Source organism: Pinus tabuliformis, chromosome Q (genome assembly GCF_031772625.1).
Source record: "Pinus tabuliformis cultivar Carrire ecotype Pingquan chromosome Q, CPIR1, whole genome shotgun sequence".
NCBI classification, from domain to species: Eukaryota; Viridiplantae; Streptophyta; class Pinopsida; order Pinales; family Pinaceae; genus Pinus; species Pinus tabuliformis.
Genome location: NC_142296.1, coordinates 1187656494 through 1187682376, shown reverse-complemented (window position 1 = coordinate 1187682376; position 25883 = coordinate 1187656494). Strand labels below are relative to the sequence as shown.

Sequence of the window (25883 nt, the reverse complement as noted above, 5' to 3'; positions counted from 1 at the left end):
ACTGTAACTTCAGTTGTTATAAAGTTGATTCATCAAACTCTTAGCGTGCATCCTCTCTTCCTTTCTTGGTCTGCTCCTATGTTGTTTTTGTCTGTAATCGGTGCCTAGAACTCGACCCCCACTGCTCCCCTGCTGGGCGATGTAGAATCCTGCGTACACTTCTATAATAATAGACTTATTGAACTCATAAATTACAGATGCTCTTTGTTGTTGCCCATGTCGTCTTTCAGCACACCTACAAGTTCATTGTGGAGAAAACTCTATGTAGAAGAGCGCACATGATTTTCTGTAACTTGAAATATATGCAGAGCCTCCTTTAAATGACCATCTGAATGATTCATCCATTGACACCCGCCATGCCAAAAATAGGAAACAGAGAATGAAACCTGGTCGTAAGGCACAACTGTTTAGATATTGCTTTCAAAATTGCTTCCCTCAATTCATTGAGAGGAATTGATTAAATGTTATTTCTTTTATGTTTCTTTCAATTAGAATTTTTAACAGTTTTTTATAATATAACTCAACACTTCTCTCTCTGTGTTTATTAGCTACGAATAGTGATATTGTAGACTCCTCATAATCACTTTTATAGGCACTGCAATTTATGTTCTTGAATGTTGCAAGTATACCTTTTTTTCCTCCTTTTTTTTTTTTTTTTCTGCATGTGCAAAACAATTTTGGAGCTCTACTCCACATATAATGTGTATGTATGTAGGTTGGGCACAACATGGGAGGGGTTAGTCTTGAGCTTGCATTCCACCATCAACCATGCATATTGAACGCAAAACAAAGTGAATGGGTATAATGATGAAACTAAATACCTGACACAAATTTCTCTTGGAGTTCTAATCGCCAACTATTGCAAATAATCCTTTCAACATTATTTAAGACCTTGAAGACAATGATGTAAAGGTGCACGATGCCATTGGTTTGTAAAATGAGGTCATGAAGTGCCCAAGGCTTAACTGATCATGAAAGAAAATATATTATCTACCAAATGTTGACTTGGAATGGTGGGACAAATATTCTTTGTTTGTAGGAAGTCAAAATCACCATTTTCACGTTATGTATGATTCTCACCATTATATACCTTGGATCTCATCATATTGCTAAATTAAAGGGGTGTTGTTGTGTTAGTCAACCCTTGTTTAGGCCATGTTGTTGCTCACTAGGGCATTGATCCCTCTTAAAGGCTTTTGTGGGTGTTACTCAATTTCATTGATTGACTCCTAACCCTAGTAAATATGTATGCCTCTAGTTATTTAGGTGGGAAAGAAACAATCTAACCTTTGCTAGCTAATGATATCCCTAACCATCGCTCATTAGTGGGGATTTTAACGTGGTAGAATGTCAAGGAGACAAAGAAGTGGTGTTGTCTACCTGCCTACCACTTGGGAAAAAGTAACCTCAATTGGCATGAAGCTACAACATGAGCTTTATGTCCTTAATTAAAATAGTTGGCATGACTCAACTATAATATGGTTCACTTTGACAAATTTCATAAAGTGAATAGAGAGAATTTGCTAGCAGCTTGATCAAGCCCTCCTTTCATAGTATAATTTGATTTATTTTAACTACAATTGAAGCAAACTTTGTTAGTTTTTGTAGCATCAGATGTGTTCTAGCCTTGAATTTTTGTGGAGAGGCTAGAATCCATGAGTTCTCCAAAACCCAGAAATCATTTTTGGAAATTCCACTTAGAAGTGTCTCAATTAGATTATTAGTCGATTTTTTTAATATTTCCTAAGTCTAAACTTAGGGAATGTGGTTAATTAATTAGTATTGGTTGAGAAAAGGTGAGAATCATCTAGAAACTCACACAGATCGATCCATAAATTATCATAGCCATTAATTAAGTTTTAATCTTGTTCGTTGGTGCTCCAATAATGGATTATAAAAGTAAGCTGATGTGGTGATGGAGAGATCATCCAATGCAGATACTCAATTGCCCGGGCAATTCGATTTTCTCAGTAGCAGCTGATAAGATAGAGCCAGAGGGTGAGTAGTAGGTGGAAGAGGAGAGCAGTAGCATTCCAGGAGGAAGATTTCCAGTTCTCGGAAGAGTCGAAGGAAGGAAGGTCGAAATCTCCAAAGGGCTAGCGTAGGCTCTACACAGAGGTTGACGCAAGGAGCTCATCGTAGAGGTTGGGGAAACTATTTCAGAGGCAAAAAATAGCTATGGGGTGAGACAAAATTCTCATAATATTTTTGCCAGTATTTTCCTGAGATTAAATTGCCAGCGGGGCATCTAAATTATTGTACTCAGAATTGTTGTTGAATATTACTAATAAAACCCTCATCTGTTGCACCAGTTTTCCCAAGTTGGGTTTTCCTGGGGACAATTGTCCAAAAATAAATGTCTCGGAATTATTATGTGTGTGTGCTAGAATTTCTTAGTTTCCAGTGTTTTATTTTCCACAATATTTTTACGGTGAAAATTGCAGCGATGATTTTATTCATTATTTGTCGTCACAAATAAACTGCATATTTAGTTTTTTGAGTTAGAAGAATAATTTCCAGTAGCTACAATAGATAAAATTTCACAAGGTTGACCATGGTCACAACTTTGCCACACTATTGGACAACTAATATATATGGTTTTCCATCCCTTGGGATGCTTAAAGGATATGTTTGCCAAAGACTTGGCACATCATGGACTCCTCCCACCTACAAAGCCTAAGTTGCTTAGCTACATTTAAACTATATGGGCTCTAATCCCCTAACCATGCGATAACTCAGTCTAGCTTCTCTAGAAACAAGACCCATTTTCAAGACTGCTACTTTTTTATGGGGATATGGGTGAACAATTACTAATATTAGATAAGGTCACAACAAAATTATTTGAATTGAACTAGAGGAGGTCATGAAAGGTTTGTAATTGACCCCTTATGATGAAGAAAAGCAGGCCCATATAACTAGATTGCATTGTTACTTGGTTTACATGAAACCCATGAAGCTAAAGGGGCCTAGTTTAGAGATTGGTTTCACTAACTCAAAACAACAATAAACCAACCAAAGCCTTTTTAAAGTTCTTTCCACCAAGGAGGCGAGTGAGAAAATGAGCCTAGGTGAAACCCCTTATGAAGAGGATACTGTTAGGCCCCTATACTACTAGTGTAACCCCTTATTGTTATTAGTAAAACCCACTTATTCTATTGATGACCCATGTAGTGCCCATATTGTTACTAATGTACACCCCATAGAAGCCCACTATTGTTATTATTGTGCCCTTACATTATTATTGTTATGTCGGCTCTGATTATGTTATGACCCTTAGACTCCTATATATAGAAAGGAGGTCTTTTCATTTGTATCATCCAATAATTTTTCATTTATGTAATGTAAAGGAGGTTGCCCCCTCGAAGAGGCTGAATTCTAAGGCATGGATCTCTCCTTTCTATCTTTTTGTGAGCTGGTTTCATAACATTTTGGTATCAGAGCTTTGGATTCTAGGGTTTCGCTGCTTCAAACAGGCCATCGTGGAATTTTCGCTATAACTTTTTTTCTGTGACGTTTTAGAAGTTGCAAAAAAAACCCATTTGAGAAGAAATCGCGCTGAACCTTGGGTCCGAATTTCAGATCTTTTCGCGCGATATTTTTGGAGATATGATCTGAGGAAGTTGGTCTTTTTGCAGACTCCTGAATTACATTCCAAACAGGTGACCTAGGGAAAATCGTCATAACTTTCTTTCTGAGCACCGGATTGAAATTTCGCAAGAAGGTACAGAAAGAGGACAAACTGTAGTTTTATTTTATATATTTTTCAGAGTCAAAGCTTGAAACAGTGACACATGGAACTTCATACAAGTTCGCTCTACTGAACTAGTCTACAATCAGATCACTTCGGGAGATTGTGCATAACTCTTTCTTGGAGAATCCAATTTGGATCAGACTAGTGGCATTAGAAAGAGGACACAGAGGGCTACTACAGGTCACAATTTCAGAACTTAAAGATCTGAAAGTATAGAGTTACAGTCATTTCAAGATCGAGCTCCTAAAATCAAGAAAAAGCAAGATGAGGAAGTTTGATGGCAAGGATCCGGTAAATTGGATACTTAAGATGGAGCAATATTTTGATCTACATGGTGTACAACTGTTACAAAAGGTATGTATTGCATCTTCATATTTAGAACCAGATCAACTTTTATGGTACAAAGGACTTTGTTCTCGTAAACAACTTGTTACGTGGTCAATTTTCACGGAGGAAATGATAGCACATTATGAGGATACAAAGAGCAACACCTTCTTTAGAGCAACACCACAAAAATTGGAAGAAAAAAGAGAAAAATAACTTTGTTACAATTGTGATAGCAAATGCACTAAAGGTCATAAGTGTGCTGAGAAGAAATTATTTTACATAGAATATGAAGAGGAGGAACAAAAGGATCAAGAAACATCAAAAGAAGAAGATATACGCCAGGACCCCACGCCAGAGAAAGAAGAAATGAATGAGAACATATCTTGTAAACTATTGGCAAGAATGGTCACTCCTCAAACTCTCAAGATAGAAGGACATATCAAGAAGAAAAAGGTACAAGAAGTGAAAGATCACATCAAGAAAGAAGAAATGAATCCAGCCATATCTTGTAATTCACTGGTTGGAATTACCACTCCTCAAACTATCAAGATAGAAGGACATATCAAGAAGAAAAATGTTCAAGAAGTGAAAGATCACATCGAGCGTCGAGAAATGAATTCGACCATATCTTGTAAAGGATTAGAAGAAATTACCACTCCTCAAACTCTAAAGATAGAAGGACATATCAAGAAGAAAAAGGTTCAAGCAATGAAAGATCACATCGAGCATCAACAACAAGTTCTCCAACTTTTAAAGGATAATGCCAATTCGGTGCAAAATCAAATGAAACAACAGGTAGATCAACATCATAGTGAAAAATGTTTTGATGTAGGCGACCGGGTATTTTTACTACTACATCTGAAGCAAGCCATTTATGAGAAGGAAATGTTGGCAATACTACATGCACTTAAAAAATGGCGACCTTACCGAATGGGAAGACTCTTCAAGGATGAGGATGTGGAAGCATTGTTTTGTGCTATTTCTATTATCCAACCAGATTGGATAAACAAAGCAAGGGATCAATGGAAGAAGGACAAAGAAGTATGGCCACTTATTCAAAAGTTGCAAAAGATCCCAATTCAAACAATATTGCCAGATATTGAAAAGGAAGGAAAAATCATATTGGAACCTGGAGCAGTCACAGAAACAAGAACCCGACAGCTACAAAATCGATCAATTTCAGAGTATCTCATCAAGTGGAAGAACTTACCCGCTGAAGATTCCACATGGGAGGACAAGAATTTTATACAGAAGCATCAAGAACTACTCAAGCGTTGAGGACAACGCTTTTTGAAGGAGAGGGGCATGTTAGGCCCCTATACTACTAGTGTAACCCCTTATTGTTATTAGTAAAACCCACTTATTCTATTGATGTACCCATGTAGTGCCCATATTGTTACTAATGTACCCCATAGAAGCCCACTATTGTTATTATTGTGCCCTTACATTATTATTGTTATGTCGGCTCTGATTATGTTATGACCCCTTAGACTCCTATATATAGAAAGGAGGTCTTTTCATTTGTATCATCCAAGAATTGTTCATTTATGTAATGTAAAGGAGGTTGCCCCCTCGAAGAGGCTAAATTCTAAGGCGTGGATCTCTCTTTTCTATCTTTTTGTGAGCTGGTTTCATAAAATTATTTGAATTGAACTAGAGGAGGTCATGAAAGGTTTGTAATTGGCCCCTTATGATGAAGAAAAGCAGGCCCACATAACTAGATTGCATTGTTACTTGGTTTACATGAAACCCATGAAGCTAAAGGGGCCTAGTTTAGAGATTGGTTTCACTAACTCAAAACAACAATAAACCAACCAAAGCCTTTTTAAAGTTCTTTCCACCAAGGAGGCGAGTGAGAAAATGAGCCTAGGTGAAACCCCTTATGAAGAGGATACTAAGAAAGAATTTATTGAACATTGCAAACCAATATTCCAAACTTATGACCTCAATTAAGAAAGATGAAGCTCCACAAACAAGTGTTTGGACCTAATTCCATATTTGGTCTCTAGGGAGCAACACATGCCTTATGACCTAGTTCTATTAAAGAATTATTGACAATGTTCAATGAAATTGTTGATGTCCAAGCACTTGGCCACAATGATTTCCATTGTGAGTTTGATAAGGCCACATGGCATTCACTCAAGTCAACCCTACTGCATTTCTACAATGAAGCCTTTGGGAACAACCCTTAACAATTGTAACTATAATGGTCCTAAGGTGGCATAATTCCTTATCGGGTAAGTTTTGGCCTACATGAAAGGTAGAATGATTTGAACATTATCTAAGAGAGATATTTAATGAAATAAATGTTGAAGAAAGGGTAACTAGGTTCGGTCTTCATAAAGACATTATAATTATGATTTTTGTAAACAAGAAAATAAATATATTATTTTTCTTGCTTCATGGGTTTCATGAGCAAGAATTTGTATGTATAGATGGCTGCCATTGAGAGCCTTAGGATTTATTTTTAAAGGTCAAAGAGTAAATGTCATGAAGAACCCTTCTTGGGCATGTATCAAATGTATTTGAGTCATAAACAATGTCAAGAAGCCCTCCAAATTACAAGCACAATCCTCTTCGTCATGTCGGCTCAAATAAGGTGACACATCTCTTCGTTGGTTCATGTCGGCTAAATATGGAGGACAAACTACTATATATACCCAACTAGGGTCTGCACAAAATATGAGGAGCAGGAACTCAGATTCTCTGTAATTTCAGATGGGTACAGGTCTTAGATTCTTTGCATGATAGTGACGTTGAGATTTCAGATGGACAACATCACTGTAATTTTCAGATGGGTGCCACTGAGATGATGTTTTTTGGTCTCTTCATAGTCTTAATGGTTACAGTCTCAGCATAGGTACAATGATAAGGATCTCGGTGCAAGAAGAGAACACTCTGTCTCAACATACTAGACATTATCCTGAAGATCTCAGTGCAGGAAGAAAACACAGTCACAAATCTCGGCATAGCAGTGATGACAAGGATCTTGGTGATCCCACAGTATCACATTCTGTCTCAGCATTCATCCTAGACATAGTCACGATCTCGGTATATTTTTGATGATGAGATCTCACAGTGACACACTATGTCTTGACATAATTCTAGATGCTGTCATGTTAGATTCAATTATGATCTCGATATAATCATGATCCTAATGGAGACATAGTCACAAGGTGAAGATCTCAGTAAAGGTGTGGCAATGGTGCAACAACAATGAGCTCGTTGTTATGATGAATATCTCAGTGAAGGTGCAGTAATGATGACCTTAGTGAAGCAATAGTGATGATGATCTCAATAATGACGAAGAAGATGATTCATGTCTTGGTATTGGAGTGGCCTAATAGGTCAAGGGTCATGGTATTGGTATTCGTAAATTGGAATCTCTATAAGAATAATTTTGTGCGGGTTTTCCTCTCAAAGAGTGAGAGGTTTTGGCCCTGGCAGAAAGCCAACATCTTGTGTCCTTATCTCTTTTGTTTTGGTAGCTATTTGATGAACTAAGAAGACACACTCTAATAATATCAAGAGAAGATTATGCTAATAAGAAAAAGTTAAAAATGCCTCACAAATAGTTATCATGGCAAGAAGAATCTCATTAACTCTAATTGCCCTAGATTCTTCAACATGGAATTAGAGCTGAGGTGCTAGAGTCAAAGGAAGGGCAACAGAGAGACATTCAAGAATCAAGCTTCAAGAAGGACATCAAAGCAGTTTGAAGGATATCAAAGAAAAAGGATCAAGATCTACATTGAAGGATCAAGCCCTAGATCAAAGAAGCAGTCTACAACAACAAGAACTTTTGTCTCCACAATCATCATCAAAAGGCCACCAAGACTCTCATCAAGATGTCTACAAAGCAAGGTAACTCAAAGGACCTCAAAATTGAAGATCACATCATCTTGGAACAGGTTGAAACCCTAGAAGCAGTCCTGATCTACACTACAAAAGAAGGCAAAGCATATTGAAGGCAATAAGGCATGGTCATCTTCAAGAAAGAATCATCTCCTTGCCTTAGAAGAAGATCATCCGAGGAAGCAACAAATCATCCTCATCAAAAGGAGCAACCTTTTCTATTAAATAAAGGCTCTCTCATTTGAAAGAAGATCATCCAAGAAGAAGCCCTAATACATCTTCTTCAACCATCATCAAAAGTGATCAAGTGGAAGAGTTCATCTTCACTTGTCAAGTAAGTATCTTTCATTCTATAATCAAGTTTGGTTAAATGACTTCGTGTTTGCAAGGAGATCTATAAATTGGTTGGGTCATCAATATTCCTTGCATAAGAAAGGAGGATAGATACATTCCCCGGAAGAGAAGTCATATGAAATCAGTCCTAGGTCCTCTCATCCCTATGTAGCAGGAGAGGTGACATAAAAGAGAGATATAAAATGCTAGAATATATACTCTCTAAAATGCAGTGAAGAAGGTCATATCACTTAGACCTGATTGAAGGTATCAAAGAATGAAGGAATATCTTCATAAGATCTCAATTGGGAGATGAAGATAATCATCATTGTTCTAACTAATAGGTAAGGTAACAAATGTCCATGAACAAGAAGGTTACCTCATTCAACAATTTGTGGTCTCTATGCTAGATAGAAAAAGACAAATTGATGGAAAAAGTATTGAAGGTTAAAAACATGTGCAGAAAGGAAAGAGAAGTTTGGTACTCAAACAAGATAGATTAATTTAGCTAAGATTCAATGGTATGGAAAGATTATAGAAAGAAGCTCATATCATCGGAAAGATGGAGGAAGTTGAAGAAAAGGGCCAAGGAAAGAGGGAGTAACAGATCTATACTATGATCGAGATGGTATCCCTCACAAAAGGGTCCTATCATAAGCTCCTAAATCTTGTGTTATAGATATGACCATGATAATAAGATGCATCATGGCATCATGAAAGCATTAGAAACAAGAGCTCGTGACATCACCATGGGAATCATGAAGAACAAAAATCCATGGCAGTCAAACATAAAGGATATAGCTCTTGGGAACCTCATTGGACATTGAAGGAAAGGAAGAAGTCATCCAAGTCAAGGCTCATCATACAAAAAGGAAACATCTGCCAGATGGGGATATGCAAGATCCTCAAGGTTCTCTGATGGAATCCTCATCGGAGGGTTCACTAATCTAGAGAAGAAGCAAGTGTTTCATCAGGAACTCCAACTTATGGAATTCATGGGATGATGGTGTGATGACATGAGAAATGAAGCAGATCAAGGGATTGAAGATCTTTTCAATCAAGGAAGCTGCTAGAAGAAGCCTAGATGACCTAAAGGTAAAATGAGGTATGTATGCTTGTGTTTAATATTATAATTACATGTTATATGGTTGCAAGTAACGTGGATAATTACTTCTATATTAACATATATGATTAAGAGAAAAAGGATCTCCTCCTCTAAAAGGATGCAGGAAGGCATAAAGTCACACTAGATGAAATCAACATAATATGTCCTCATATGAACTATGAGGAGGTTGACTACAATTAGGAAACTTTGATTGAAAGCTCTTGGGAATGGAATGTGTGAGGAAGGAAGAGATCGTGAGATATGCAACTGTGATGAAGGCAATCAACATCTAAAATACCAAGAAGATTTGACTAGGAAATCTCCCGGAAGGATATGAAGACTCTGATAAAAGTCTGAAAAGATGAAGACCCTTGATAATGGATATCTTTGGGAGATGTGTCAACATGTATAAAGGATGATCATAGCTATAGAAAGATGTCATGATGAAGAGCCATCTCAAAAGGTACGATTTGATTTAATGTTATGATTTCTTGAATAATATCTGGATGACTTCATGTAGGGCTACTCAAACAAGAATTGTAAGTACAAGTACAACTAGCATTCATGTGGTGGATGGAAACTCCTGAAAGAAACACAATGAGGAAGAAGTAGCCACATGACGAAGGTTCCAGATATGTGTCAAGGAGGCCACTTTCCCTGAAGAAAGGAATGCATGACAAACCAAGAAGGAAAGTGATCGATGGCTAACGTCCTACAAGGAAGAAGCCTGACTGAATTTCATGACATCAAGGAAAGAAGTTGATCAGGCAACTGAAGAACCCACAAAGAAGAAGTTGCTGATGAAAAGGAGAGTCCCTAGTTAAGAGGGAACTCTAACAAGTCCCTAATTGAGAGGGAGCTTAGGCAAATCCCTAGTCAAAAGGAACTTGGGTACATTCCTTTACAGGAATGGGCATATCTTCCCTATTTGAGAGGGAGAGATAGGAACAACATTCTTGTCTTCATTTGGGAAGAAAGAATGGAGGAATTGGGTAATCATCTGGCATCTGATGCTCTTTGAGGATGTGCAGGGCATCCAAGATAAGAGTAGGCAAGAGGAATGATATTCTTTGAGGGTTGGGAACCCAAGATAAGAATAGTCCTAGAAGGTCATACTTAGTGAACACTCGAGTGGGTATGTACCTTGAGAGACAATGATGAAGGTGTCTATAGTCATTGGTGTCACCAACATTGTGCTATGATCTGATGAGAGATAGAGTTGCCAGTCAAGGCCTTGTTGTGGAAACAATGTTGGTTATTATGATGCCATACAAATGGGTTACCGATCTGATTATTCTTATGAGAAATTCTTCAGATTGAGAATGACCAAGTACCATTATGAATACCTCCCTAGTTAAGAGGGAGTGTTGAAGAAAGGGTAACTAGGTTCAATCTTCATAAAGACATTGTAATTATGATTTTTGTAAACAAGAAAATAAAGTTGCTGTTTTGCTTGCTTCATGGGTTTCATGAGAAATATTTTTTTATGTATAGATGGATCCCATTGAGATCCTTAGGATTTATCTTTAAAGTTCAAAGAGTCAATGTCATGAAGAACCCTTCTTGGGCATGTATCAAATGTATTTGAGTCATAAACAATGTCAAGAAGCCCTCCAAATGACAAGCACAATCCTCTTTGTCACGTGGCCTGCAAAATCGAATTAAAAGCAGTCATGTTGGCTCAAGTAAGGTGACACATCTCTTCGTTGGTTCATGTCGGCTAAATATGGAGGACAAACTACTATATATACTCAGTTAAGGTTTGCATAAAATAGGATGAGCAAGAACTCTGATTCTCTATAATTTCTGATGGGTACAGGTTTGAGATTCTTCGCATGACAATGAGGTTCATATTTCGGATGGACAACATCACTGTAATTTTCGGATGGGTGCCACTAAGATGAAGTTTTTCGGTCTCTTCACAGTCTTAATGGTTATAGTCTCGACATAGGTACAATGATAAGGATCTTGGTGCAGGAAGAGAGCACTCTGTCTCAACATACTAGACAGTATCATGAAGATCTCGGTGCAGGAAGAAAATGCAGTCATGAATCTCAGCATAGCAGTGATGACAAGGATCTCGGTGATCCCACAATATCACATTCTGTCTCGGCATTCATCCTGGACGTAGTCATGATCTCGGTATATTTGTGATGAGGAGATCTCATAGTGACACACTCTGTCTCGGCATAATTCTAGATGCAGTCATGATAGATTCAATTATGATCTTGGTATAGTCATGATCATAATGGAGACAAAGTTACAAGGTGAAGATCTCAGTAAAGGTGTGGCAATGGTGCAACAACAATGATCTCGTTGTTATGATGAATATCTCAGTGAAGGTGCAGTAATGATGACCTCGGTGAGGTAGCAGTGATGATGATCTCAACAGTGACGAAGAAGAGGATTGGTGTCTTGGTGTTGGAGTGGCCTAATAGGTCAAGGGTCATGGTCTTGGTATTCGTCAATTGGAATCTCTATAAGAAGAATTTTGTGTGAGTTTTCCTCTCAAAGAGTGAGAGGTTTTGGCCCTGGCAGAAATCCAACATCTTGTGTCCTTGTCTCTTTTGTTTTGGTAGCTATTTGATGAACTAAGAAGACACACTCTAATAATATGAAGAGAAGATTGTGCAAATAAGAAAAAGTTAAAAATGCCTCACAAATAGTTATCATGGCAGGAAGAATCTCATTAACTCTAATTGCCCTAGATTCTTCAACAATAAACTTGTATGTGAAGATGTAGACTACTTTCACCCGGACATAAATACATTACGAAGCTTTATTATTCCTAAGGATTGTCTTTGAGTTATTCTTGAGAAACTTAGATGGAGGGTGAAGAAGGTTCCCTTTTGGGGAGGGCGTGTGTGGGTGTTCGAGCCATTAGTGACATACCACTATGGAAGAGCTAGAATTCTAAGCTGGCACTAATACTTATGAGCGAGGGGATAATCTGACACAAACAATTTTTATGGAGCACATGCCTCTCAAAAGGTAATAGGGGAATGCAAATGTTTCCACAAGGCAAACAAAAATTGACCCTTGAATGTAAATGCAAAATGGAGCTTGACTCTAAGACCCACTTATTGAGCATGTATGAAAGCTAGCCATAGTGATTCAACAATGTTGAATGGAAAGGCCATCACTCAATGGATAAAAGTTACTTTAGAGATAACATGTTGATCTTTCACATTGATGGGATGATTTCACACCTTGATGTCAACTCTTCACCACTTAGCGCAGTTGTATGCTCCAAGGGTTGGGATGTTCACTCATTAAAACACATAAAATCTAATTTATTTAATAAAATTCATGACAATTTTGTGCAAAAAAATCTCAAATTAAACACTTAAAAAAAACAAAAATAAAATGAATAAAAATATAACCATAATAGACAATAACATAATAACATTTGGTAAATTCATAATTAAGATGGAGCTTTGTTGATTCTTTTCACATTTACATAAATACTATTTTTTATTAATCTTAATATTGCCAAAATCATTGAAGTTTTACATATTCCACCTTTAGTTGTATACTCCCATGGTTGAGTTGTTCCCCATTAAAACACATAAAATCTCATTTACATAATAAGATTCATGACAAAATTTGTGCAAAAAAATCTCAAGTTAAAATTCGCTTAATTAAAATAGTTAGCATGACTAAAGTATAATATGGTCCACTTTGCCAAATTTCATAAAACGACTAGATAGGATCTACTAGTAGATAAAACGACTTCCTTGAGAATTAAGTTGTTCACTCATTAAAACACATAAAATCTCATTTACATAATAAAATTCATGATAAAAATTATAAAAAAACTCTTAAATTAAATATTTTGAAAAAAAAAAAAAAAAACAAAAATATAACTATAATAATAACAATATAATCAACTACATAATACGAATATTTGGTAAATTAAAAACTAAAATGAATTTATAAGTTTTTAATAATACTCTTTGTATTATATAAATTTCACATTTTATTTTATAATTTCTTTTGTTATTATTAATCTTATTTTATCAATTTTTATTATTATTAATGATTAATTATAATATTGTGAAAATTAATATACATACCCTATCTTTTCTAAATTAATTATAATCTATCTTTTCTAAATTAATTATAATATAACAAATACAAGTATTATTTTTAATTAAATCGACCTTATGTTTTATGAATGATATTTGTTTTTTAAAAATAAAACTTCTAAATTTTAATTTAAATATATTTCTTTTCAACGAAATCTTAATTTAATTATTAATAAAAATGATTGGAACCAGGCTGCTCTCCCACTGGCGGAAGGAACCCTTTCCCTGGTTTTGGCCTATCTTCAGTGAAAAGTGCTGCGCGCGGCGAGGCATTTTGGGTTTGGTAAGGGATCACTGTAATCTGAAGGAGGTAGTCCAAGTTTTGAAGAGATAGCCATTGAATCAAGTTTCCAGAGAATATCAATCCAAAGAGGGGAGGGACGACTCCGATTCATAGGCGGGCGAAGCGACTATCCTTCCTTGAAGCGTGAGCCACCCAAAGAGTCCCGCTCATACTAATCATATTTAAATATGCAAATATCAGCCATCCCAGGGTTAACTTATTGGTAGCAGCATGCCACACTATGCCAGAGATATCAAACCTTAGGATAACTGCACTTAAGAGGCACAGCGGGATGAAGGAATAATAATGCCGTCAGTGCAGTAGAATGGGAAGTACAGACCGCCAATGACACCAACATTGGCTAAATCCGCAATAAACAAAGGAGCGGATTCTATTCTTTACTCTACAGTCTTCGCAATTCTCGATATATGCAGAAATATTATTATTAAGGACCTAGGCTACTCGACTTTGAGCATCAGCCCATCTCACAATCCGCAAAATCGCCTGCTGCATGCTGGTCATAATGATTCCAATGACTCGATACAAAATTTAGTATTCAGGCACGACAGGTATTTCTTGTATTCCTTTCCGCCACTGTATAACGGCATGTCATTAACATTTCAAAGAAAATTTTCATCTGGTTCAGAAAGTTTTTTCTATGAAAAACAACAATCAACAGATATTGAGAAAACCCCTTCAATAAGCGTAGGTTTTCCAGCTGAAGAAGGAACAAAGAACCTAGAGCTCGGCTCCGATGCTCCCCAGTGTGATGGGTCTGATAATTTTAGAAAAATCTGCAAAATTGTGAAAACAGCCGAAGAAAACATAGAGGTTAATCTGGCTCAGATGGATGTTAAGCTATCCCCACAATTAGTTATAGATGTATTGAGGCATATATCGGACCATCCAGACTCAGCGTTAAGATTTTTCAAATGGGCAAAAGAACAACCGGGGTATAGTCACAACGCTGCTGTATATAATGAGATCATCAACATAGAAGGGGTTAATGGGGGATTTGAAGTAATGGGTTTTTTGATAGAAGAAATGCGAGAAAAAGGGCATTCTTTAACGGATAAGGCATTTTCTTTTATGCTTTCTAGTCCTTCTATTAAGAGCATTGTGGAAAAGTTACTTGATACATTTAGTAAAATGGAGTATCCAGGCCGCAAGGTTGCATATCATTGTTTGCTATCTGTTCTTTATCGAGAGAAGCTCTTTGGGGTTGCAATGTCGGTTTTACAAGATATGACTAGAAGAGGGAAACCACCGAGTATATCTTATTATAATGCCCTAATTGCTTCCAAATGCCAAAATGGACAGCTTTTAGAGGCAAGAGGGCTTCTTAATGAAATAAAAAGGTCTGGCCGCGAACCGGATACAAGTTCTTACAATTATCTCTTAGGTACCTTATGTAAGATGGGAAAGATTACTGATGCTTGTCAATTGCTCGATGTCATGGAGAAGTCAGGCCACCGGTCGGATCCCATTACATATGAGATACTGATAACCTGTGCTTGTAAAGCAGGAAAAACGGATGGTGCTCTTGAATTCCTTAACAAGATGATCAAAGATGGTTTGAGACCACGGTATAGCACGTATGCTGCTTTCATTAAAGGGTATTTTAACACGAGGCAGTTTGAAGAAGCCTACAATTTCATGGTAGAAACAAGCAAAAAGGATCCAAGTGCAGATTCAATGAATTATACCTTGCTTGCAAGTTTATTTGAAAAGTCAGGGATGATGCTAGAGGCCCGAGGTGTGTTGCTTAAAATGATTGAGAGGAGCCTTATTCCTAAGTTTTCACTTTGCAGGAAAGTTATTAACGGTCTTTTTCAATCTGGCAAGCATGATCTGGCTCAAGAACTCCAGTGTAAATTGACAGAGGCTACAAATATCTTGAATTGGAAGAAGCCATGAAACAGAAGCATTGGATAAACTAGCCTTTTGAATGACTCCACAAGAGCTTCCTTGATGTCCTTACACATGATAGCACTGTGATAATCTGTCTGCAACATATGGTTTTTCCTGTTCAATTTTTTCTACAAATGTGTGAATGCTAGGTGGCTGACGATGAGCTAAAGAAGAATTTGCAAGTAATACTTTAGTCTACGTCAGATATTTATTGCATTTCCAGTTTTCATTGATGACTGGGATTCCCAAGGATGATGGTTCAGCATTGACAAACTATCATGGGAATAATACATTTCTGAATGCTCGTGATCTGAACTAAGCAAGGGATTACAGGAAAACTACTGGCATCGCATGCAAATGGTTCAGGTAGACGTGAAATGCTTCGGTGGTGAAGCTTAGAAGAAGTTTGCTCCTATTTGCATATTTATGAAGTTAACAAGGTCAAAATGCTTAATGTTGTTTTGATAATGATGTCAGGATATTCGTTACTTTGGGTGCCTCATGAAGACAGGCTCTTTGATGCTTTTGCAGACAATGAACTAAAGCAAAGCTGTGCTAAAATTTATAGTCAATTCAGGTCTCAGGATTGCTAGAACATTCATCAGTTCAAGCTTTGAAGATGTGCTGCCTTGAGTAATTTAGTAAGAGATATAGCTCAAAGATGCAGGAGCATTCCACAACATAGCATTGTCATACATTGGTCCTAATTTAACTTCAATAAGTTTGACAATCATGACTCATAATCGGCTGCACTTTTCTCTTGTATATCTGGTATAAATAGAGGACAGTGTTATTCAAAGACTGCTCCCAGAGGAGTTTTGTTCATTTTCTGGGTTGTAAATGGAATGAATTGATGTTGAAAGTAATCAATCAAAACAGGCATATATTTGTGATGGCATGGTTGATGTGAGCATATATGAACTTCAACACCATACAGGGCCGAGCATAAGTTTAAACAAATTGTTTGTTACATCTTATGTGAATGGTTTCATATTTGCAAACTTCCCTTATTTATACGTAGAAAAGTAGAATATTATGGGGATAGCTTATCTTGCAAATGAAAGTGGTGTGTAATAGATAAATTATTTAATAAAAATTATGAAGGCCTATATAATCATTGGAAACAAGATAGTGCAAAAATAAAAATCGTAAACAATAATAATCTCATCATGGTATTGAGGCATTAGTTTTGGTATAGGCAGCAGGCACAATTAACAACAATGCAATTACTTGCATACCTGCAAGAAGGATGCATCGTGCAAGTACTTAAAGGAGTTCGCCACTATTGTAATATTGTATTATATATATTTAGAAATAGATATTGGTGGAGACTGGAGAGTGATAATTTTGACTAGGTGTCGTAGATATTCAAATTGATGTTATTAGACTTGCGAAGTTTGACCTAGATTCATGGGTGAAACGTAGTTTGAAAAAGTTGAAACGGGTCAAGTCAACCTTGATCAAGTGAAAATCCTGGATGATGTGTTATCAACGAGGAGTTTGGGGTACGTTTAAGTAAAATTGAAAGATGTTTTTTACATTTATATCTATGTTTGTGCACCCCCTTTCTCGACCCACCATTGTGTCACCTTTGATGAAGAGCACCACAAACAGTTAAAAGAGGACGTATAGCACCTTGCTTGCCACATCTATTTTCTTGACAGCAGCATCCCAAAGGTGGGAGATAAACCACTACGTCATTGTAACATGCAAAGTGGTGCACATTAATAAAATAAATCCATTAGTAACTGGGTGCCTATTGGAAATCGACACATTAACAAACAAATATTGCAAACTCGTAAAAGTGAATGTATAGCACTAATGCATAATGTGAAGTAGCGCACATTAATTAAATAGTTGCAATGATAATGGTGCACCTGTATGAAGCCAATGCAACAATGAACACAACGTTGCACAACATAATTTCATTTGAAGAGTAGTGGTAGGCAGTGGTGTACCTTTAAAATATTGATGCACCAGTTACGGTGCATCTCAAAGAAATACAAGCATTGACGAGCACAAGATTACATGGTGTGATTTCATTTGAATAGTTAACTGAATACAATTGTTCTCTTTTGGGGTTGTATGGAGCACCTATATATCACTTGTAACTCATCATATTGTTGAATGGCGCGCCTTGTCTACAGCTGGCCTTGTTGCATCACTGTGTATAATGTGCCAAGAGGAATTCAGAGTACTAGCTAGTGCAACAATGAATGTCATAATTTCATTTAAACACTGGGTTGCATGCAATGGTGTGCTTTTGGGTTCTGTAAAGCATCTATGAGTTTCTTTATGATGCATACAACATGCTACTACTACATATCTGGTTAGGAACTCCAAGTTTGCAAATCGGATGCAGCCTTTTCATTAAGATGCCAAATCTATTGCAAATAGCCCACATGGAATGCCAAACAAGCTCCAAGTTCTCTCCAAATCACAACTCAGCCTTTTGATTAAGATGCCAAATATATTGCAAACAGACCAGACAAGGAATGCCAAACAAGCTCCAGATTCCCTCCAAATCTCGACTTTTTGATGTAGCTTGACAAACTCCAAATGCTACAAATGCTCAACAAAAGAGGTGTGAGGCAAACTGTTGTTGTGTGGGGTTGTGAGCTTTATATAACTGTATTTTAGGGTTTAGGAGTGGGAGGGCAGAATTAGCTTTTATTTATTTATTATTCTTATAAGTATTGGGTCGAAACCCCATGCAACCATGCTTAGACTAGTTTGGGAAGGAATTGGTTAACTTGGCTGGTTTTGACCATTTCCAGATCAAGATGGCATGTTTAGTACAGAACTATCCCCCTTAACCAGTTCAATGATCGGTTTAGAGGGTTTCATGGTCAGACTGGCTGAACTGTCTAGTTTCAATTTTGGTTCAGCCGGGCCAGTTTGGCATGAAACCAGCCCCTGGATTGGTTCAATGGCCGGTTCAGAGGGTTTCATGATCAGATCAACTGAACCAAACAATTTGGGTTCCAATTCCTGTTCGGTGAGTTTTGAAAACACTGGATGGCAAGATGCATATCGGTGTGCAATGGTTGAAATGGTGCACCACGATATCTGAGCTGAAGCCTCTGCATTTGTGGACATATAAAAGAAATTCACAAAAATCTGTACTAAACGTTGTTTTCCAGCAGTCAGTGTAGGGACTAAGGGCTAAAACAAAGGATGGGAGAAGAAATTCACATACACCATTTATCATGAATATTTCTGCAAAGACCACTGATTTCCTTCATTAGCTTACACTTCTAAAAAGTGTTACAATACCTGACCGACTTCCCTCTGCCCATACACCAAATCCAAAAATGCGTGACTAATTGAAAATTTCCCCTCATCTCGTGAAATAAATTCTTATTTATATTTTTGGAACATGTAACATAATTATCTCCTAAATTTTAGAACTGAAACATAACTTCATCTCCACAAAGGGAGGGAGTTCCATTAGGACGTTGTTCAGTTGTCAAATGCCCTTAAACTTTTGCAATTTATTATTGTCTATTTCTTGTGTCACTGGATGGTGGAAGATTGTCAATATTCAGGTCAAAAGATGTGTAATAGTCATACTATCTGCATACTGATAGTGTTTATAGCTATGCTTGGCCAGATTCATGGCAGACTGAAGTGCAAAAAATGACACATCTGCTTACAAAACCCAGAATTGACTAAGCACTGAATCCAATGCATGAAGGTAATCATATGGAAAAGTTTAAAGGTGTTAACATAGTAAATCCTAAACTCTGCAAAGGTAATGGCATGAGGTCTAGAAAATCCATAAAAATTCTGCTACTGCTTGAATGAACAAATTTGAAACTAACTTGAAACCCAAGAACTAAATCCAATGCGTGAAGGTAACAATATGTAAAAATTTAAAGGTGTTAACATAGTAAATCCTAAACTCTGCAAAGGTAATGGCATGAGGTGTAGAAAATCCATGAAAATTCTGCTACTGCTTGAATGAACAAATTTGAAACTAACTTGAAACCCAAGACACATAATTTTCTCTACTTAAATTGCAGCGAAATCAGAACAGAAATAAACACAGTTACATGATAGACAAAAAACCATGATATTTTCTAGGGAACCCAACTGGGAAAACCCTCTGCTTGTTTGAGAAGTTTATTGATAGAATTTTGAGCAATAGATCTCTTACAAAACAACCTTGTTTCAATAGAAAAGTCTTTTTCTCACTGCTTGTCCTAAGCTGAAGCACCTTGCAAGAACCCTGGTCCTGCTGCACAAATTCTCCTCTATCAACTGCGCACAGGTTTCTCCTTAGTACGCCCTTCCCATACACAAGTTTCTGCACACAAACTTGTGCTCTCTATTGCCTTGTCTCACCAATTCATGCTCACAAAAAAATGAATCAATTATGTGTTTTTGTCCTCCTTATAAGCTTTTCGCTCATGCTAAATCTGGCAAGTTTTATTTTTGGAAGTCAAACTAGTGATTAATGAGTTAACTGAGTCAAACTGACTCTTGTAACTCGTCTAGTCTCAATTTAGAAATGAGACTCTTTGCATGTCAATTTCCAAAACTAACTTGCACTAGGAAACAACAAACTGAGCCTCCCACTATTTGCATGTCAATCACACTGCTTCATGAACAGTCCAATTATAGGAACTCACCCTAACTTTTAGGGGCTCGTGCATGCTAAGGAAAAAGTGGCTGCGGTCTCTTTGACTAAGGCACAAGTCAAACAAGGACCTTTCTCGCAACAATTTTCAACATGAGGTGACTGAGCTCTTAGATAAATTGAGTTTCAAGGGCATAAAACTAAGGTCTCTCAACACAGGCCCATTAATTTTCTAAACTCTAATAAACCAAATCTCACATCCATGTTGTAAAGTCAGGCAATACAACTTTATGGAAAAAGTTGATCTCAAACCAAACATTTTGAAACAAAAGACTAGCACTATCTCTCCAAAAAGGCAATAACAACATAACTCTACCCCTGGCTGTCAGAAGAAAAAGCCATTCTGAATGCCAAGCCCACAAATAACACACCCATGTAACATGGAGGGTATTTCCTGCCAAACAATATGCACTAAGCTGTGCAGCTTTTAATGGGATATATGTCCTGGCATACACAGTGGGATGTACACTTCCTCCACATCTAATAGTATATATCCCATTAAATACTGCATTGCTCTGTGCATATTGCTTGTCATCTTTCCTTTCCTCGGTAACAAACATGTGTTCACAGAGCTCTTTTTTGGGAAACATTCTTCAAATTACCTGTGTGTCTAAGTAACATGACATGTACCCCCCGGTGTCACGACTCCTTTGTGTCAGACACGACACCACTATGACACGTGACTGACATGAGTTTGACTTGTGTCCCGGGTTTAGGACACGAGTCAAACTTGTGTCGGGCACATGTCAATTTTGTGTCCCGATTTCATGACATGTGTCCCCAGTAAAAAAAGGCCTCTGCGTGGTCTATAACTTGCTTTTGGGACGATTTTGCACTCATTCGTTCTGTTTTGGAGCTATGGGAGCATTTAGACTACAAGCAAGGGATAGAAACAAGTTTTAGAGGAGATTCGAAGTGCAGGTAAGTGGATTTGCCTTCCAATTTTTTTTATTTTATTTTTGCTACAACAATTTTTTTTTGCTTATAACTGTGTAATTTTTTTCATATCGCAGCAATCATGGCTCAATTAAGGGCATCTGGAAAAGAGCAAAAGAAGGGGAGGAATGCCTCCACTGATAAGGATCCCCCATCTTTCAATTTCATCAGGGTCTGCAAGTGTTCCATCTATTGGAGGTGGGGCTATAAGATTCTTCTATCTTGATCTACGGTTTTAGTATCTCCCTTGTCTTGTATTTGGCATTGGCATTTCCCCCAAAGTATTAGTGACTTTGTTAATTTTTGGTATGTTCTATGCTTAGAGCAATTTACTTCAATTTTCTTATTAACCCAACATCAATATCCAGATTAGCAATCACATCAGCGTGATAGTAAAATGCAGATAGAACATAAACATAAACAGTAGAAGACAAGCCAAGACAAGAGGACACAAGATGTGGCACCGCCCGGGACAAACTCCAATGTGGGGAAACCCTTGATCAATTCTTCTTATATTCTTCAATAGTTCAGCAGAGGTAGAGAGATAGTACAAATATACAAATATAATATTTTATGACAGCTGCAGTAAAGTATTGACCAAAGAAGTCAATGCTGGTCAAACAGGACAGAATCTTCCTCTAAATGGCTAGGTTAGGCCCAGTCAACTTCAGCCTCCAACAGCTAGCTCAGTCAGCCCAAATGCTGCTCATAATACTGATATCATTCTGCTAATGATGACTGTTCTAGTTAGGGCACTTGATGCAGCCCTGAATTCTTATGACAATCTTCAAACAATCACTAAGAGTGTTGTAGCATACCCTTTAGGAATTCATCAATCTAGTAGCCCTTCACTTAACACTGTTGCAACATGTTAGCACTGTGGTTTGCTGCATTACTGGTTAGGGCAGCAATCTTCAGCCCTCATCCTCCATACAGTCAACGATACAGGCCTTCAAAGGCTGCGGTGCACCAAGGTGAGACTCCACCATTGCCACGCTGTCAAGTCTGGCTTGATACCCTTAATGCAACCCTTAGACAACCCTTAGAACAACCTTTGCTGCTGGCTATGGCCTGTGGCCTAGCCCAGCAGCAAGTTAGGCCTATGGTCCTCCATTGAACAGCTTACAAGCATCAAGCCTACAAGAACTCGGCTTGCTGTCAGCACTTACTAGCATCCAATCCGCATATACTATTCAGCCCTATGCTGATCTGTTCTTAGCCTTAAGGTCAGATCTCTTCAACTTATGACTGCAGCTTCATTATCTTGCAAATAGTCCTTAAAACATGCCTTGAACAACCTCTTTTGTCACGCTGTCACCTACAGCAAACACGCTGTCCTTCCAGGCTTATTCTCGCTATGTTAAGACTCCTTGCTGCGGTTAAGGGCCTCTCCTTGCTGCGTCTTAGGGCTCTTCTTGACTGTAGTTTAGGGCCTTCCTTTTGACTGCGGTTAGGGCCTCTTGACTGCAGATTAGGGCATCCTTTTTACAGCGGATTAGGGCCTCCTCTTGACAGCGGATTAGGGCTTCTTTAGACAATAGATTAGGGCTCCCTTTTGCTGTATATTGGAGCTCCTCTTGACAACAGATTAAGGGCTTCTCTTTGCTGTGGCTAAGCCTCCTTTTGATTGCGGTTAGGGCTCTCCCTTTTGACTGCGTTTAGGACCTCTTCTTGACTGCGTATAGGGCTTGCACTTCACTGTTGATCAGGCCTCTTCCTTGACTGTGGCTATGTCTCCTTCAACATTGTGGCTAGGTCTTCCGCTTGACCTTTCTTTCCACCACGTCCTCTTTGTGAGAGGACAAGCTCAAACGAGTGGAGAGAAAAATCAAGAGTGACGTGTGTCTCAAATGACTTGAGGTCTCCTCTATTTAAATGCAATGTTGAGGTTGAGCTGGGGGTAATTTGTTTGCTGGCTGACCTTGACAAATTGTCAATAATACGAATAAATTCATATCTTCATAAATACATGTCAGAATCGGATGATCTTTAGATCAATTCAAGAAAAATATCTGCTGCCATAAATAAGGTGACCCAAATGGAGTTTCACCCTAGTTTCCAATTTTAATAGAGTTCGTGAGTCAGTGTCTATATGATACATTTTGATTTTTATGACTTAATGAGAAAACTGCAGTTTATAGTTTTGATTTCTTGTGTTTGTCAATTTGTCGTCATTGATGTAGTAGTAAGTACCATTGTTATTAGAACTGAACAGGTGATCGAACCAAAAAACCTTGTGGACCGGGAACTGCTCGGAACCAGACCAAAATCGGTAAAAACCGAAAAAAAACTGGTTTACCAAAAACACATGAAATATTCATATTTTAAAGAAAAACATATATACTCATGTGCATCCATATGAATCTAAATCATTTATACACAGATATGCAAAAATTCTCATTTATATAGCAAGTAATAGTGTATATAACCAAAATAACACTTAGTTCAAAACATTGCTGAACCAAAAAACATCAAGAAATAGGCTCTATAAGGCCTTTAGAGTCTAAAATAACACGATAGTATGATACTACAATCTATAATACTACAACTACAACCTACAGGTGCTAATTGTCAATGTCATCATCCAAATCATCATCTTGATCATCCTCATTTGAAAAATGAGTAGCATCCAAGTCTGCAATCATTGCGTATATTGGGATCTTTGTCATCAATATAGCCCTCTAAGCATTAGAATAATATAGAAAAAGCGTAGCATGTTAAGTCAAGATTTTGAGTGATGGATACATTTTTAGTAGAGTCATGATAGAGGAGTTCGACAACCATTGCCACTAACACCAAAGTACATAGAGGTATTGGTGCTCTTTATTATATACTAGTTCCTTACCCTCGTACATGACAAAATCCAATGGAAACATTGCAATTCCCACAATCCTGATATCCTAAACTTTGCTGGATTTTGAGTGAAATCTAAAATTCTACTTTCTCTATATGAAATCCAATGAGGTTGGAACCACTCTCAAACATCTTGAGTCATTTCATGGTAATGTTAAAATTTTAAATAAAAGGATGAAAATGAAAGATCAAGGAGAATTTAACATTACCATGAAATGCATAGTAATAATAGGACCATAGGCTTGAATATTAGGCTGAGGACTGTTACAGCTCAAACTAGCAAGGAACCTAGGGGGAATCCCTAAAGGGCAAATGCTAGGCCAAGGGCAACAATTGGAGTCTTAGCCCACTGTCACCTTAGTTAAGGCTCCCTTCTATTTACGGACTTTCACCAATGGGAGGAGACCCAATATGTATGGAGTCACTAATGAATGATAAGTTAATGGATATGAGTGACCCAAACCTTTTCCCAGAAGGTTTTGAAAGATGGGGCTTGCTTGCTTTCTAAGCAAGGTACTATGTGCTTCAAGGGAAAGGGAGAGGATTTTGGGGGTTAGGTGTATGGGAATAGGCTTTGAAAGGAGTGCCCCGCACTCTAAATTCTTGTTAGAATTGGTATCCTGAATGGTTCTTGAAGAATGATCCTTTGAAGGAGCGGGACCACATGGGGCCAAGTGGACCCGGTCTAGGGTATGAGCAAGGTATGAAACAATCAATGATATTCTTACCCTAGATAAGGTGGGAAGGATCAAATAAAGTATTTTCACTCAATGATGTTGCTTTGACCCTGGGAAGTGCTAGCCTTGGGGATGGCATGGCAAATTTGGGTTCCGAAGCTAGGGCTTGGATTTTCTCACAACTCCACGGTCGGAATGTCTTCAAATTTGGAGGAGGGCTAGGGGAAAGGCCAACGTAGGAGATCCCACGAGATCAAAATTTTTCAGTGGCTAACTTGTCAGGAAATTGATGCCCTAGGCACCTCAATGTGGCTAGACTTGGGAGAAGATGAAAGAATAAGTGTTTTGGTGTCCACCCTTGGTAGATCAGTGCCTTAATCCTTGGGAGAATGGAGTCTGTGTTGATTATGTGTAAGATTTCTTGGTTCCCAGTCAAGGAGGCCTCAAAATTACTTCACAAACCCTCTAGGTCAAGTGAAAGCAATCTTGCAGCTTTTATATCAAATGCACAAGAGGAATGGCTTATCAAGGTTCAATTTTAACCCTAGGAGATTTCACTCACGCTACATGGCCCAATACATGGAGAGAACATTATAATAGAGACAATCCACAATATTAAGAAATAATTTGCATGTAGCAATTAGCCTTTAAAAAAACGAAAATCCCATCTAACATATATACAAAAGTAACAAGAATAACATCAAAAATTCGTACTTACATGCAATAGAGTATATCCAACCATTCACAAATGACAATAGAAAAGCTCCAAGAGAAGATAGACCAATAACCATACATAAAAATTCATCCATAAATGCTCCCATTCATCCTCTAAAAAAGTGCGAAATTCTCTAAAGAAGAGAAAGATCCAATCCAAAGTGATGGTGAAAAATGATCTCACTTCACTTGTATTTATACACATCTAAGGAGTTCAAATTAGTTTCCTTGGCCTACATAAGCCCCAAAAATAAAATAATGTGCTAATAATACAACTTTTGGTGACAAGCCCACCAAACTAGCTCATGAATGAAAGGATAAGCCTCTCAAGAGGCCAAATAATAATCTATGCATGTCGTAGGGCCCTCTAAGAGGCTTAATGAAGTCCATGGGTGTCATAATGAAGAG

At 37.6% G+C, this 25883-nt stretch overlaps 1 protein-coding gene across 2 annotated transcripts; it reads left to right on the top strand.

The window, feature by feature from the left end:
- The first annotated feature begins 13646 nt into the window (after positions 1-13646).
- LOC149223938 (uncharacterized) lies at positions 13647-16290 on the top strand. Of its 2 annotated transcripts, none has more exons than XM_089385981.1 (2): positions 13647-16019; positions 16131-16290. In XM_089385981.1, exon 1 carries the CDS (start codon positions 14088-14090, stop codon positions 15657-15659), a length of 1572 nt encoding a protein of 523 aa, XP_089242107.1. In that variant the 5' UTR covers positions 13647-14087; the 3' UTR covers positions 15660-16019; positions 16131-16290. The 2 variants fall into 2 exon arrangements, with proteins under 2 accessions (XP_089242107.1, XP_089242106.1); XM_089385980.1 differs by having other exon boundaries at positions 13647-16025.
- Positions 16291-25883: the final 9593 nt, after the last annotated feature.